We start from the raw sequence: 16,761 nt of genomic DNA on the forward strand, positions 1-16,761 counted from the left end.
ATCTCTGGAGATATTTAAGAGTAGGTTAGATAAATGTCTATCAGGGATGGTCTAGACAGTATTTGGTCCTGCCATGAGGGCAGGGGACTGGACTCGATGACCTCTCGAGGTCCCTTCCAGTCCTAGAGTCTATGAATCTATGAATAAAAATAGTATTGGCTGTTGAGGAAACTGCAGTAGGAGATGTAAAGATGATTTTAATTTTATAAATCTTTCTTCTGGAAGAAAGGCTTTTGCTATAACAGAGTTCAATATGATCCCTAGGGAAGAGATCCTTTCAGTTGGATTTAGGAGTGATTTTTCCCAATTTATACTTAATTCCAGACTGGAATTTACATGAAACAGGGTCTCTTTCTTCGACAAAATTTTATTAACCAGTCGTTAAGGTAAGGGATATACATAAATCCCCTGCTTTCTCAGCTATGCTGCTACAACAGTGACATTTTTAAACCTCTCAGGCTACAGAAAAACCGAAAACCTTATATGAAAATACTCCTCTCCTACAATGAAACACAGATATTTCCAGTGAGGTGGCCGTACTGAAATGTGGAAATGCACATCTTAAATCCAGAGTTGCAAACCACTCCTGAAGGCACAGAGAATAGATGAGAGAAGTTAGAGATAACATGCAGAAACTAGACTCTTTAATAGGAACAACCTCCTCTCTGATCAAACCCAAATGAACCAGGTCCTTCATTGAGGAGAGAATAGGAGAGACGGGTTGGTGGAAAAAAGGGATTTGAACTGTACCAAACAACCACATTCAATAATCTCTAGAATCCAGCTGCCCAATGTTATTAATTCTCACTGCTGGTAAAAATGGGACAGGTGGTTCCCCAAACAGAGGATAACAGAATCTAACCAGGCTGACTTGTAGCTGTGACTTTTTGTCAACTCTGTGATCTTGGAGGAACTGCAGAAGACAACGATGTTGAAGATTACCTTTCTTATTGTGATGCTTAAATGACCTCTTTTTGTTTTGCTGTTGTTGAAAGGAATGATGTTGAGGTTGGTAATAATTCTTCCTCTGATAGAGTAAGGAACCAATGATAAAGAAACTGGATATTGTCTTTGGTATAGAAAAAATGGAACTGCAGATGATACTGTTGCTGTATTAAACTCCAAAGGTCTCACTGTAGATCTGTCGTTCTTCATTTTCCCTAGCAAGTCATCTGACAGTGCACTAAGCAAGCCATCTTCAAAGTGAAGATCCTCAAATCTCATCCTTGTCTTCTGAGAAAGATGCACTGATCTTACCCAAGCATATTTTCTTAATGCAACAGCTGAAGTCATTGCTCTAGCTGATGCACCTAAAGAGTCAGATGCTGCTCTCAATGGATATTTAGCCACATGTTGCCCTCCTACTAAAAAAGTATTTGTTAATCTTTTATGCTCCTCCGGTAGTGCATTCAGGAATGTCAAAAAGTTTCCCCATAAATGATACTGATATCTAGCCATAAGAGCTTCATAGTTTACTATTCATAAACCTAAAGGAGTTGAAGAAAATATTGTCCTCCCAAACACATCCAGTCTTTTCCCTTCTTTAACAGCAGAGTGAACTTGTGTACCCTTCGACATGAATAGTGCAGGTTCTACTACTAACAAATTAGAAAAGAAATGAAAATGGAACAAAGCAAGGTCTTCCTGAGGGAATTGTTACAATTTGTCAGCCTTTTCACACAGAAGGAGCCTCAGGTGGCAGGAGCAATGGAGAAATCCTGACTTCAACTCTCCATCTCTTCCGTGGGGAAACATCCATTTGAATTGGTGCCAAGAAAATGTCCAGGTCCTGCTCAAATGCAACACAAGGGTTAATCACTGACAGAGTCAGAGATGGACCCAATCTATATACCTGCGCTATTACTATTCATTGTGGTGCTGTGTCAATATCAGTGATCAGATCCTTAATTTTTCCCCCAAACTACTCCTTCCTTAGCTTTAATTTTTGATCTGGCTCATTTGGATCCAACAGAATTGGATCAGAAGAACATTTCCTGATTCTACCACAAGATCTATACAATCAGTAGGTTCCCTGAAGACCCTCTCACAGATTGGCTCTTTTCAAACAGGCTGGCACCAATGAGGATAGGAGCATTCATGCGCCCCCTAATGTCTGAGTCTTTTTCTTGTGGATTGGCTCTGGAAACAGAGCCTGACACCATAGTAGGAGAGGCTTTCCTCTTTGGATCCTTCCTATTTCCAGATCCATCAGTGCTGAGTACTGAGGAGGCAGCTTTATCTTTCTTCCTTGCAGATCCATTCAAGGCCTAAACTGGTTTCTGCAATGAACCTTGCATTTGCCTAGTTTTGGATGGTTTTGCTGACAGAGCTTCTCGTGATAAAATTGCTTGAAGGCTGTTCTGACTCTCTTCTTCGCTCATGTTGCAAAAGATTGAGCAAATCAAGCATTCCAACAGGGAGCGCCCCTCATTCCAGCATGTACGTCAGATGCCAGACACACAGCCAGACATGATATGCACATTTTAAATCTGGGGATTTTAGTCTTTGGTTCCACCACCTTTGCACCAAAAAACTTATAAACTAATTTACTCTATAATACTAATATCAAAACTATTAACTACTGGACTAACTACCAAACTATGAACTAACTAGATCAAACTAGCTACAGATCTAGGAACACCCTGGAGCAGTTCCTAATCCATTCCGCTGGTGACAGCTGGAAGGAACTGAAGGAGCTGGAGAGTCACCCCCCTTTTATGCCCTCATCCTGGAACGTTCACTGGGGTGGAGGGGTGAGGGAGGCACATGAACACTCCAACAGTGACTGCTAGCTAGAATTCCATAATTCGGGCTGCACGGCTCGGAGCATTCAAAGAATTGGAATATGCAGAGGACCCTTGGAGAAAAACAAATGAGTCCTGCGTAGCGCACTGAGCCTCCATAGATCAGGGCTCTAGCAAGCTGACTACAGGGAAGTGTATTTCAGAGTTGAGGACCCATACTGATAACCAGCTCTACTTGTTTTAAACTAGGTGACTGGGACCTTGAGTACCTCAGCAGATCTCAGTTGAGGGAAGAGAGATGGTCTAACAGGCTTGCCAGGACCCAAACGATTTAGGGCTGCAGACTTTACCCAGAAAGCCAACTGGTAGCCAATACAGATCAAAGAACAGAAGTAATGCTCTCACTAGGGGAAATACAATTTAAGTTACATTCTGAATCATCTATTTTTCAAATGGTTTTAAGGAGTATTGTTAGCACACTGTGATTGGATGATATTTTTCATATATCCAGTATATACAGCAAACTCTAATCTATGGTTGTCATATTCTCTAATTTTTTTTTTTAAAAAAAAAAGCTTTCAAAAGTCAGCCAGTACTACTAGCTAAAAAATAATAGCAATATTTATGTAGTGCATAGAACTAACGTAACTATCTCAGGTGAACAACAGGAAAGTCAAATTGAATTAATAAATAAGTTTATACAAATTTCCAAATTAAGAAAGTGCATTATACATTTATGCAATCCTACTGTTCTGGGACAAATAAAAGAACAATAACTTAATGAGCCTATATAGTCACATTTTTCCCCAAACAGGCTAACAGCTCCAGGGTATATATTGTTACTATATTTTCAGAAAACAAGAGAGGAAAAAAACTTCTAAAAATTATCACAAACCTGTGTGACACCAACTCGCACTTCCCGATTGACAGACCCTCCTACTTTCAACATCTCACCACCGCTTTTTAGGAATCCTGACCCTCCTCGAAGAAACCCTGTGGCCATAAGTTCTAGGACTTCCTCCAGTGTAGCCCGCTTCACGTTCTGACGCATCACTTTTGGAAAGAGAACAGTAATGATTTAATTGTGTACTTTTTAAAACAAGACAATCTAGCCATCTTAAGACGCACCATTAAATATTCATATCATTCCTCCCACCATGAATCCATTTTTAATCCTTATTTTTTCTGCATTTTTATTATTTTGAATTCTCAGTGGAAGACTCCCTCCTGTGCTCTTCATCAAGATGTTCACACAGCTGCCACAGCAAAAGCAATAACAAATTACAAGGATCAAACCATTCAGATCTGCCTCAAACTACTGCTGCCAGCACCCATGTACAGAACCACAGGTCTATGCCCAGATGTGCAAATTCTTGAAGGAAGGGGGAAATACAGTTGAAATGAAGGGAGATGGCCAAGTCTAGCCTCTTGGTGCCCCACGGTAACATGGTTTGGGGGAAAAGAAGCATTCTGCATTTCTCCCTAGGAATTCCCTGTGGCCACATTGAAGGAACAAACCTGATATGCTGCAGAGGGTGCCACACTCAGAACTTCTCAGCCATATAACATAAGTTCATAAATAAAGCCTTATTTTTTAAATAATAGAATCCTCCCCACTTTGAAAGGGTTTATGTTTCAGATTTGTGTATGTGGTGATGGTAGGGGTTAAGGAAGTAAGTAAGAGAAAATAAAATAAGATATACAGACCTAATTCTAACCTTCAATATCGAGACAGATGCATCACTATAAATTCACACATTTTAAATTACTCATGACTGTCCTTTCACATGCATGCACAATAATAGCTTTATCTTATATAAGGCAATATACTAGTGCAAATCTGAGACATCACATTCTGGTTCTCAAGTCTTGTGTACACTAGGAATTGTTTGGACCCATAATTTCCAAATGGATGCACTCCACCTGTGGTAGTGCCAGTGGAGGCTTTAGGAACGACAAGACTCAGGTGTTTTGACTGCCATGGTTAGATCACACAACCTCAAAAATGCCTAAGCCAGTCTGACCCTTGCCTACATTACATCTTCCATGAGTGCTATGGCTGTGGAACTATGCTCCTTTGAGAACAATGGAGCCATCAATCTGACCACAGACAGGGCTTGAACGTGCAATTTTAAGCTTTTTTTTTTTTTTTTTTAAGGTAACAAAAAGAGTATTTTAGGTCTCATTACTCTGAGATTGTTAAACTAGATATTTACTCTTCTACATATTTACCACAATATCTGTCTACAAGGGGTAGAGGATGACATAGGTGAGTATTCCAGCAACTACACATTTTACAAGGTGGAGCAGGCTACAGTTGTGATGGGTAAGGCTATGATTTAGTCACAAGTATTTTTAGTAAAAGTCATGGGCAATAAACAAAAATTCATGGCCTGTGACCTGTCAATGACTTTTACCAAAAATACTTGTGATTAAATCTTGGCAGGTGGGGAGAGGTGCTGGAAGGCTGCGGCTGATGGGGGGAGTCCGGGTTGCCGCTGGGGGACCATCTAGGGCCAGTGGCATGAGATGCCAGGAGCCACAGACCATGGCTGCTCCGGCCTGTTGCCTGGGGACCACTGCCTGGGGCCGCAGACTGCAGCTGCTCCGGCCACCCCGGGACCACTGCCAGGCGCCACCAGAGCAGCTGCTAGTGTGGCTGTCCCCGGTGCCACTCCAGCAGCGGCTTGTGTGGCTGTCCTGGGGACCACCTGAGCAGCTGATCCCAGAGCCAGCTGCCTGGGCAGCTGTGGGGTCAGCCACACTGGCCCCTGCAGAAGTCACAGAGGTCATGGAAAATCATGGAATCCATGATTTCTGTGACCTCCGTGACAGATACGGAGCCTTACTAATGGGTGGGAACAAGATGGAGATCTATATGTACAACGCTAGTCTTGAGGAATCATAGTTGAGATCTTAGCTACTGTGCTTTTGTTCACAGTTTTGTTTTTCATGTTTTATCCCAGGTGAATTACTTTTTTGTAAGCTAAAACTAAACTATTGCCTTTATCTCCTTATGGGAATTTAATAAGAAATCCACAGACTTCACTCATTTTAGTTTATTCATTTTAAAATTTAAGTCTACCAAAAAAAAAAGCCCTTCCATGAACTGAAACAATAACACACCATGTCATGTTGACATATAATGCAATACCTGTTGCTTGTTTTGGTATCAACGCTGTAGCCATGACTGTCCCCAAAAGCTTCGACACTGCAACTCGTACAGCATAATTTGAGTTTTCCAGAGCTTTAAAGCAGAGTGTTGCTACATTTTCTAGCTCAGCAGTCCACATAAATACAGCTTCATTTTGTAGTTCCAGTAGGCACTGTAGAAAAATAAGAATTATTGAATACTACTACAACCTACTTTTTCCATTCTGTCATTAAGCCTACGCATTAGGTTTATTTGGCAGACATGTTAATATGGACCCCTTCGGACTGGTTTTTGTTTTTGCCTCTCCCATTAAAGCCCAGATAACTTGGCTGGAGTAACCACTGAAGAAAAACCATGGTACTACGCAAAAACTTCAAAAGCATGACCTCTCTTTTGTTTTAATATACTCAACTAGCCTTGAAACATCTGAAGTAAATGATACTTTCAGCCGCCTTTGTGTACAAGACTGTAAGGGACATCTAAGAGATGAAAGCAGTAGAGTCTTGTGGCATCTTATAGACTAACAGACGTATTGGAGCATGAGTGTTGTGGGTGAATACCCACTTCTTTGGATCCAAAGTGGGTATTCACACATGAAAGCTCATGTTCCAGTACTTCTGTTAGTCTATAAGGTGCCACAGAACTCTTGCTGCTTTTACAGATCCAGACTAACTCGGCTACCCCTCTGATACTAACAGATGAGGACAGATCCAAGAGTCGAAGGACCTCTGATACTCTAAACTGAGCAGATTGTGCTAGTCATAGCTGACAAAGGCCCTCTTCAGGCCTTCTAGGAAGAAATATTATCCTATTCTACATGTCAAGATCCATAATGTGTACAGTCTTCCCAGTCTAGCGAGATTTAATATCTCAGACTGACTTCTTGCTGAGAATCTGTGTAATTCTCCACCTCATCCATGTTCTCCACCAGTCTGTGGGCAAAGCTTGTACGAGTTCTTTTTGTATGTTTTCATTGTTGATTTGGAGTAATTTTGTCAAAGTATTCTACTTAAAAATTAATATGCTGCATGATATATATCTGGCTTTAACAAGTATTGTACAATTGTAGAAATGGTTCTTGTCTGAGGATTGCAGTAAAAACTAGAACTCCAAACATACATTTGTGAATAAGTTTGGATGTTGGAATGTGCGGAAGTTAAACTGAAATTTAATTTCTTATCTCCAACCTGGATTGAGAGAGCAGAAAAAAGACTTAGTACATCATCTGCTTCATCTATCTGTCTGTACAGCATTATTCCCAAAAATACATCTTGAGTGCCTTGATTTAAATGACTAAAACTGGAGAGACTAGCTTTTGAGGAAAGATTAAAAGAATTATTTATAAATAGGGTATCTTAACCAAGAAACAATAAAAGAGTGACCTGAAAACAATCAATAAATATTAGTAGGATGTAAACATCAGAGGACAGGAATTTAAGATGGAACAAAAGTAGAGAAAGATACAATTTTAAAAATGTAGCTGAATATCAGGAAATATCAGGAAAAAAAATTAACATGTTGATCTATTAAAAAGTGGAACAGTCTCTTAAGAGAAGAGGTAGAATCCCGGTTACTTGCAACACTTAAAGCTAGACTGGACAAGGCACTAAGAAGTGTACTGTAGAGATCAATTCTGTATGTGTAATTCCTATAATTCTGGGATACAACTTTAGAAAGTCAGATTCACATGCACACACACATACACACACACACACACACACACACACAGGCAGCTTTTCCCCCAGCACCAATTATTTACCGCTAAACAAAAAAAAATGGATTGTTATTTATCACATTAATTACAATCTAACATAAATACACAAACGTTAGAGTTTATGGAAGTACAGAAAGGCACCATGGCACAGTGAACAAATATTCCTCATGACACCAAACTCCTTATTCAGGGGTTAAAATACTATAAAAGACTTACCAGAACAAGTGCAGGGCATCAGGCAGAAGGGGCGGGGTTGTGGGTCAGCCTCCGGCGCCAGCCTTTCCACACTGCCTGGCCTGTGCCCCCTGGGGCTCCAGCCGTGATTTAAAGGGCCTCGGCTCCAGCCACTGCAGCGGCAGTCGGGAGCCCCGGGCCCTTTTAAGGCGCTGGGCCCTGGGGCAGCTGCCCCTTTTGCCCTTTCCTCCCCACCGTCAGCAGCCCAGGGGAGAGGGGAAGGCAAAGGGGCAGCAACGTTGAAACACTGCCGCAGCAGCGCTTTAACATCAGCTGTGTAAGGATCGGTACTGGCAGCTACTTCTTACCGGTATGCTTCCCACTTTCATCTGTCCTTATTCCTCCAGACTGAAAATCATCAATTATAAAACTCAAAAGCAAAATTGGATTTTTAAATCTTATAAAAAATGTACCTACCTTAGCTACTGCACATCGTACAGCCATAGATCTATCTGTCAGCAGAGATCGTGCATTCTTATAAATATCACGGTGGCATGAAGCTGCTGCACCACCCAGTCCATTTAGAACTTTCTGTAAACTCATTAATATTTCACTTCGGCCCTGAGACTGCATACATGAAAAGAAAGCAAAGGGTAAAAAAAGCAATTCACAATCAACAGCTCTTCATAGTTATTTGTACCCCAAATATCAGCATTATAGTTGTATCACCTTCTCTTTTTGTGGCTATATATATACTGGTGTGCACAGATGATAAAAACTCATCAATTCAATAAAACCACTTAAGATAGCTAGAGACAAAACAAATATCATGAAATTATTGTGTAGTGTTCATGTAGTTGCAAATGCTACATATAAGTATGTAAAATGGTCTCAGTTATTATAGGCCATATGGCACATGTGCAGGCTCACAGTATAGCAAGAGCCCCCTGTCCTTCCTGGTGGTGTAGCGAGAGCGCCCTCTGCTGTTTCACTCTACTTCAAGCACTGGGTATAAGTATAGTAATAAACATATGTATTAATGTGCACTTTCAAACAGGGCGATAGAACAATTTGTAAAATGGGAGTGCTGAGAACCATTGAACCAAACTGTAAGCTCTGTATATGACATAAACCACTTCAAGACAAAGGGTTCTGCAGCACCCCCCACACCCCTAGTTCCTGCATCTATGCTTTCCATATGAAACAGGAATAGAAAATAGTACACTCGCAGCCGTTGCTATTGTAACTGAGCAATCTTAACGTTGGATTCAATCTCCTAGTTTAATATTTTGCACTTTATTTCTCAAATATATTAACAAGGGAAAAAATGGGGGAGGGAGAATCTAGAACTATTTGGTTTACATAGTTCATAAGCTCCATCCACAAAGCTTTCAACCTGCCAATACACATTTAGCTAGCTAAACACATACGCATCTTTTCTTAAATGTGTAATTTTGTACTTGGCACACTCAGTATTCAAACTTCAGTCTATGACAACTATGAAATCAAACTATTTATTTATTTATTGGAATCTATCTAAATTACTATTCCTTAATGAGCACATGGAATGTTTCCACTTAGACTGTAAGCTCTTTGGAGCAAGGACCTAAGTTCCCTGTAAGCTGCATGGCTGCGCAGCATCCTATTTACTGCTGCACAGGCACCCAGGGAACCTGCCCGGGGACCTGACGGGGGAGAGGCACACCTCCCTCGGCCTCCACCTAGCCTGCCCCCCCCACCTGTGATGTGTCACACATTACCTTCATACTGGTGCACATAACAAAATTCATTCAGCACATGGGTGGGAAAAATTAGAGGGAACACTGGCAGAAACTGTCTATTTTGTTGTGTGTTTTTCATGAAAAATAAATAGCTGCAAGACTAGGAAATGGTGTTTGTTAAACATTTAAAAACTCAAAAAGAGTTCAACAAAATGAGCTCAAATTTCTCTCCCACCACCCCCCAAAAACCATTAAGATGACAGCAAACTCAACAGTCTCAGTTGAAGTTTTTTTCTGCAAATCCAACTCAATACAAGACTGTTTGTCAGAGGCAGATTCAGCAGACAGCACAGTCCAAATAAACCCTATGTACTCAGGCTTAGGTCCAAATCCCTTTCTTCAGGGTCAGGTTTACTAATCAACAGAAGACACAAAGGTTCAAATACATACAAAACACTTGAGAACAGATACTTTTCCACTTTCTGCCAGCTAGAAAGGGGCAAGGACACATCCTTCTCCAGGAAGATAGCCCTTCCTGTCTGCTATGGAGAGCCTTTCCCAGGTCCTTCCCTGACCCTGGGTTCTCAGTAGTAGGGCAGACTGCCTGTTTACAGCAGCTGCTGCTGCTTGCAACTTAGGCCTGTCTACACTACAGTGTTAGGTTGACGCAAGGCAGCTTACGCTGATCTACGTAAGCATCTACACTAAAATTTCACTGTCACCAAAGTAATTGCCCTGCTATATCAACTTAATAACTCCACCTTCATGAAAGGTGTAGAATCAATGTTGATGTAGTTAGGTAGACACTGTGTTGCTTATATCAACTGTTACTGGTTTTAAGAAGCCATCCCATATTAACAGCACAATCAGTACCAGTGCTCTTGGACATGTACCGCCAACACAAGGAGCAAAGCTTGTAATTACTGCGGTGGCTATATGCCAACATAAGTTAGATTGACTTAACTTTGTAGTGTAGACATGGTCTTAGAATCCCAGGACTCTTGTCATGTGCTCCCTGAACTCAGCCCCTCAATCTTAAAGGACTGATCATTGAACCAGGGTGCAAGGATATGTACATGTGACACAGGACCAGCACCCTGTTACAGGGGCTATAACAGTATTTTAAACCATTTTGCAACTTTAACAGTTGCAATCACAACTAAGTGACTGCTATATAATAGTCACATGCCAAAATTTTACAACACTTACATAATACAACTATATGTATAGCTTTATACTGATATGAACCATACAGACAGCATCTGTTTGCTCAGTTCAGTGAAAAGCTGTGAAGACATTTTAACTAAAAAAAAAATTAGTTTTGGCTTTAAAACACCCTAAATGTGCCAACCTAAAATGCTACTGTAACTTACCTCTGCACTTTTCAGAGACTTTAAGAGATTATTAACTGTTTCTGGAAAAGAACTGCCCAGCATCCTGCCCATTTTTTCATAAAAAGCTCCAACACATGCCACTGCAGCCCTACAAAGACAAGATGTCCCTTAGAAATCTCTTCGTTAACGTTTAACATACAATTAACAGCAGACTAGGAGATAAGGAAATTTATTTTTTAAATGTACAGTATGTTGTTAATCATCTTCTATTACTAAAAATCTATTTATTATTCAGTGGTTATGTTGGTTGTTTACTCTATATTTCGCTCAACCTAGATAGCAAAAATAGAGTGATCAGCTATGTGGGGCTTGCATGGGAACAGGGATGCTTCTGAGTTGATCCATTGGCAGGATTTTTTCCTTCGGCCCTAATCCTGTGTAAAATTAAGCATATCATTAAATCTTTGCAAGTTTAAGGGTTTAAATGGTTGCCGAAAACAGTCTTCAGCCAGACAGCAAAAAATAGTTAAAAATCAGCAGTATGTTCCTTACATTTTGATATGTGTGCCCTGACAACTGAAAAAAGATAGAAGTTTTGCTGTTGGTTTTCTTTACATAAAAACTAAAAATGTGTAACATGTTGTACAATGCAGTTAAATTTAGATACACTAAAATCATTGGGTCAGTCAATTTTTCGGACCTCCATTTTTTCCTTTTCCTGATGTTCAGGTACTAGAATAACTTGGTTCATTGGAGTTGGGTTTTTGATTTGTTTCATTCTTTTGGAGGGTGAAAAGAGGAGAGTTGAGGCAGAAAGGATTTTAAGCAATTTTGTGTTTCAATTAGACATACAAACAGTTCCAGAAGCAGCTTGACAGAAGCAGCTCCTGTACATCCCAGGCCCCTGAGAATGTGTAAACTGATATCACAAAGCGACAAGGCTTTCTTCGCTTAAAGTTTTTAAACATACACAGCTGAGAATGATCAACAATAATTTTTCAATCACTGACAGCATATTATCCAACCAGCTGTTCATTTCAAACTTATCAAAGCACATAACGCCTCATCAAGGACACCTTACATAAAAAGTCTGCCATTTCAAAGTTCAGCTGTTTTTGAATATCCTGAAAGGGAAAAAAAGGCTGTTGGGATATTCTTTAAGTGGTGAAAGTAATATGTTTGGGAATTCATAATAAAAACTGTTCTGCTCAACATTTCTCATAAAAAAGGCATAAATCAAGAAAGGACAGTTTCAACCCAAAGGGTCAATATTTCAGATAGTTGAGTATGTAAAAACAAAGGGTTGTAACATAAATGGTTTTACAACCTTAAGCAGTATTTCCAACCAATGAGCCTGCTAGGACAGTGTTTCTCAATGACCAGTCCTTGGACCAGCGGCGATCCCTGAGATTTCCCTGACACAATTCAGGAAGGCAGCAAGCCAGTCACTGTTATCGAAAAGGTTGAAAGACACTGTGCTAGGATACCTGAAATGTGAGCTGAAGCTAAACACACAGAGCACAGAGATTATCTATTCAAGAGAGATACACTGTATGCTACAGTAGATGAATACAAACAAACAGTGAACACTCTTTCTGAAGAGTGCCTAACATTAACAATTATCTCTTGAAATATGAAGTCCGTGTTAGGGTTTAGCCTGCAAGGTTCCATGCACCTTTTAATTTGGGGATCAGAATGCGCTTGTAAATATTTGAGAAAATCCAACTAGAGGAATTTGTCCGTTTGTTATTCTGTCAGGCATTAGCTTTCCTCTGGATGACATAAACGTAAAAATCAGTCCAGAGTAGAAGACATTTCCTTACCTGGAAGAAAGACTCTTCAACTCCAGACAACCACGTGAATCTTTGTTAGGTCTAATTCCTTCCCGCTACACTCCCAATCCTGCTCTTGTTATGTCTCATTTATTTTCATATTCTATTCTATATACATATGTATATAATACACAAATACATACACATACAGATTAATGTAGAGAAATGAAATACTTTATAACAAACATTCCCCACTCTTAAGACAACATTTTACTTACAATTTGGTCGGTAAATAGGCAGCAGTATCATCTTTATTCTTGATAATGTCATTACACTTATCAAGTGTCTGAAAGACAGTAAATGTATCGCCAATGCTATAAAGAGCCGCAAGATTTTTAGCCAGTAATTTACGTGTGGGTGGCCCAGGGGAACTGCTGATGAGTCCAGTTAGCTGTTCCACAAGCTTCTTTTGTTTTTCCTTGACATCTGTCTATTAAAGGAACAAAATTTATGTTATTATATTCTTTCCATTCATATGTAATTCAACATTTCTACCAGTTTCCACAAACTTTGAGGGACACGTTTCATGTTTCAATCTAAAATACTCTACACCTGCACATACAAATGCTAAATGGAAATATACAAATGGTTGCTATTGTTGAGTTCTTACTGTTTCTATCATATATCATTTAATACAATATTACTTCACAGAGGATCCTTTAAGCTTCCAGGACTGTCCTCCTTTGCCATTTTTCACCTCTTTTTCCTCATCATTAAAAGGTCCTGCACTAGAAGAGAAGAGTTAAACTTTCCAAGGTATACATATTACTGAAGAACTGTAGATCATACTATGTACTGTAGTTTGTAAATCTATAATTTCAGACTGAGCACAAGCAACAAATAAATTAATAAGCACAGGTATTTACAAAACTACAAGATACAGTAGGAAGTTTATATATGCACTTATAGTTAGTTAGGGCCCTGTGTAAATCACAAATCATTTTGTTTTAGACAACTGAGGACAGTGTAAATGGCAAATTACTGAATTTTAAGAGGTTTGGATGGAATTAGTTTTACAAGTAACATTAGTCAATTTCAAGAACAGAATGAATTTCACAAGTAATGTCAGTCAACACCAAAGTGTCATTCCATCTTTGAAATTGACTAACACTATTTGGAAAATTCATCCTGTCCTTGAAATTAATTAGCTAAGGTTTGTTTTTTGTTTGTTTGTTTAAGTATTAAAGACGTTCTTGTAGACAGTTTTCCATTTACCTTTTTAAAAAAAATATCACGGTTGGAGGCATTTTCATGATTTCTGTGCACTACATGAAATCGTGATTTACAGAGGGGCCTACTTCCAGTCTCTCTGAAGGTTAGCTCCTAGATCCTATTGCCACTGTTACAGATGTCCATCTGGTACCCTTTCATGTGTATGAAATTAACATGACATTTTTAGAAAGAGAAATAAAGAGGGAGAAATAAAGTTACCTTGTTGGCAGCTACAAGCACTTTATCCAGAAATCGCAACCACTCAAAAATAAAGACCGGTCTCTTTGCTTCTGTGATTTGAGCCAAAGCTTCTTCATTTAGCAACAAACTATGAGCCAGCTCCATCCTTATTTAAACTCTGACTTCACTGTAGACTCCTGTGTTGTCTCTAAAATACAGTTAATGTACAATGTAAAGCATTAAAAAGCTTTGCTACAGTATTTTTTATTTAATGTAAATTACAGTTTTCAGAGCACAACTGCATTTTAAATAGACTACAGTATCAGACTCCAATACATTTATGCTTGTGTTTAATTAAGTAGTCTCACAGAAGTCAATGGGTACATCTATACAGCCTGCAGCAGTGAGCTGCTCAACCTGGGTTAACAGAATTGGGCTTGCAGGGCTCATGCTAGAGCTCTAAAAATAGGTGTGTAGCCAGCTCTTTGAACTTGCAGCTTGGGCCAGTGCTCAAGCTCTGAAGCCTAGGAAGGGGGACAGCTCCAGAGCCTGAGTTCCTGTCTAGCACAAGCCCAAGTCTGTCAATCTAGGCTGCAAGGCTCACTAGCATGAACTGTGTAGACATACCTAATGGGATAGTCACATGCTTAAGATTAAGCACATGCAAGTGTATTTGAGGTACAGGGACCTTAAATGTCAAAAACAAGTACAGGCAGCTTCAGGATTTCAGAGGTTTTTCTGCCTGGCAAAGAATAATGTTGAGGTCCCTGTAAAAAAGTAGTAAAGAGAAAAAAAGAATGTTACTAGTCAGGAGATTCTACTTCCCTTCCCTTCCCCTCCAAGATCTTAATTATTCCTTTATCGTCTCCAAGGTACTGGATACCGTGTAGAAGAATACTCCATGAGGCCTTGTAAAGGAGTCTGGGGAGCTTCTTTTTGATTTGTGAGATCCAGGATAACCTTAACCCTTCCAGTTGAAGGGATCTCCTGCACAAAGTACATAGTCCATAAATTGTGTTTAATAGAACTAGAGCAGTATAGTTGTATGAAGCATTCATGTAACTTCATCCACATACCAGACAATTTACAAACCCAGAGAGAAGTACTCTGCAGACCCTATACTTTTTTATTTTTTCCTACTTTTCTATTTCTCCTATTCTCTTCTCCTTTTTTGTCCTTAGAGATAAAAAAGCAGAGAAATTAAATGGAAGAAATGTGCATTAAACCTATTAAAATGTATAAGTTAGGAGTCTCACCACATTATTTCTGATATGTTTCATAGATTTAAAGGCCAGATTTATACATTTTAAGGCCAGAAGGGACCATTATATCATCTAATCTGATCTCTGTGTCACAGACCACAGAATTTCATCCAGTTACTCCTCTATTGAGTCCAATAACTTGGGTCTGACAAAAATACATCTTTCAGAACGGCATGTAGTCTTGATCCAATGGTTAATCATCCTCACTGTTAACAAATTTGTGCCTTATTTCTCATTTGAACTTGTTTGGCTATAGCTTCTGGCTGTGGTTCTTGTTATGCCTTTCTCTGCTAAATTAAAGAGCCCTTTTATTTAAGCGGGCATTTTCTCCCTGTGCTAGTACCTATCCACCAAATTCAAGTTACCTCTTGATTCTTTTTTGATAAGCTAAATAGGCATTTTTTCCAGACCTGCAATCATTTTTGTGGCTCTTGTCTGCATTCTCTCCAATTTTTCAATATCCTTTTTTTAAATGTGGACACAAGAACTGTGTGCAGGGTATACAGAGGTAAAAACAGTTTCCTACCCCTATACTACCCTCTGATGACACATCCAAAGATCACATTATTCCTTTTTGCCACAGCATTGCACAAGGAACTCATGTTGAATTGTTTGTCCAGTACGATCACTAAATTCTTTTCAGAGTCACTTCTTTCCAGGATACAGTTCCTCATTTTGTAGGTATATGACTTTTCATCTGCCTGTATTAAAATGTGTTCTGTTTGACTGGGCCCAGTTTATCAAACAATTCAGATCACACTGTATGATTGCCCTGTCCTCATCATTATTTATTATTCTGCCAATCTTGGTATCATCTGCTAATTTTATCCTAACCGACTTTCCACTTACTTCTAGATCATTGATAAAAATAATGAATAGCATCAGGCCTAGTACTGATCCCTGAAGAATTACACCAGTAATACCCCCATTCTATTATGATTCCCCTTTGACAATTACTTTTTGTCAAGCTTTTTTGTAGGCATCATGGCAGAGGAGACTCTTGTGGAGGGATGTCAAGATGGATAATGAGATAGCTTTGTGAATGTTCATAGGGTGCTCAGCAGAGGAGGAACAATGAAGGTGTTAAGTTTTAAACAAGCATGCAGGCAATGCAGGCTGGCACCTTGGCTGATCAGAAATGATACCGATAGCTCAACGGCAAATGAAAGATGATAGACAGAGTGGGGATTGACTGCAGCTAGGCTTGAAAGGGAAGAGAAGCAGTTTATGTTGGATGTGACAGAGAAGAGGGAGCCAGTGGGAGAAAGAGAGGGGTGACATGGTCAAAGTAACAGGTTAAGAAAATGATCTTTGCAGCAGCATTCTGAATGGATATGCATTATTTGAGAGCAGTATATAGCTGAAAGAGGGATCGTTGTCTGGTAGTTTTAGAAAAGCAGAGGGGGAATAATGACATCCAAATTCTATTTCCAG

At 39.5% G+C, this 16,761-nt stretch overlaps 1 protein-coding gene across 1 annotated transcript in view; it reads right to left on the minus strand.

The window, feature by feature from the left end:
• Positions 1–16,761, minus strand: part of HEATR5B (HEAT repeat containing 5B) — a 90,963-nt gene that overhangs the window by 73,308 nt on the left and 894 nt on the right. Inside the window, exons 2-7 of the mRNA XM_032772392.2 lie at positions 14,105–14,273; positions 12,892–13,103; positions 10,881–10,989; positions 8,264–8,413; positions 5,899–6,070; positions 3,640–3,797 (exon numbers count right to left, since the gene is read on the minus strand). Coding sequence (XP_032628283.1) covers positions 3,640–3,797; positions 5,899–6,070; positions 8,264–8,413; positions 10,881–10,989; positions 12,892–13,103; positions 14,105–14,230 — 927 coding nt within the window. The 5' untranslated portion in view covers positions 14,231–14,273. The remainder of the gene's footprint in view (positions 1–3,639; positions 3,798–5,898; positions 6,071–8,263; positions 8,414–10,880; positions 10,990–12,891; positions 13,104–14,104; positions 14,274–16,761) is intronic.

Source organism: Chelonoidis abingdonii, chromosome 3 (assembly GCF_003597395.2).
Source record: "Chelonoidis abingdonii isolate Lonesome George chromosome 3, CheloAbing_2.0, whole genome shotgun sequence".
Taxonomy (NCBI): domain Eukaryota; kingdom Metazoa; phylum Chordata; order Testudines; family Testudinidae; genus Chelonoidis; species Chelonoidis abingdonii.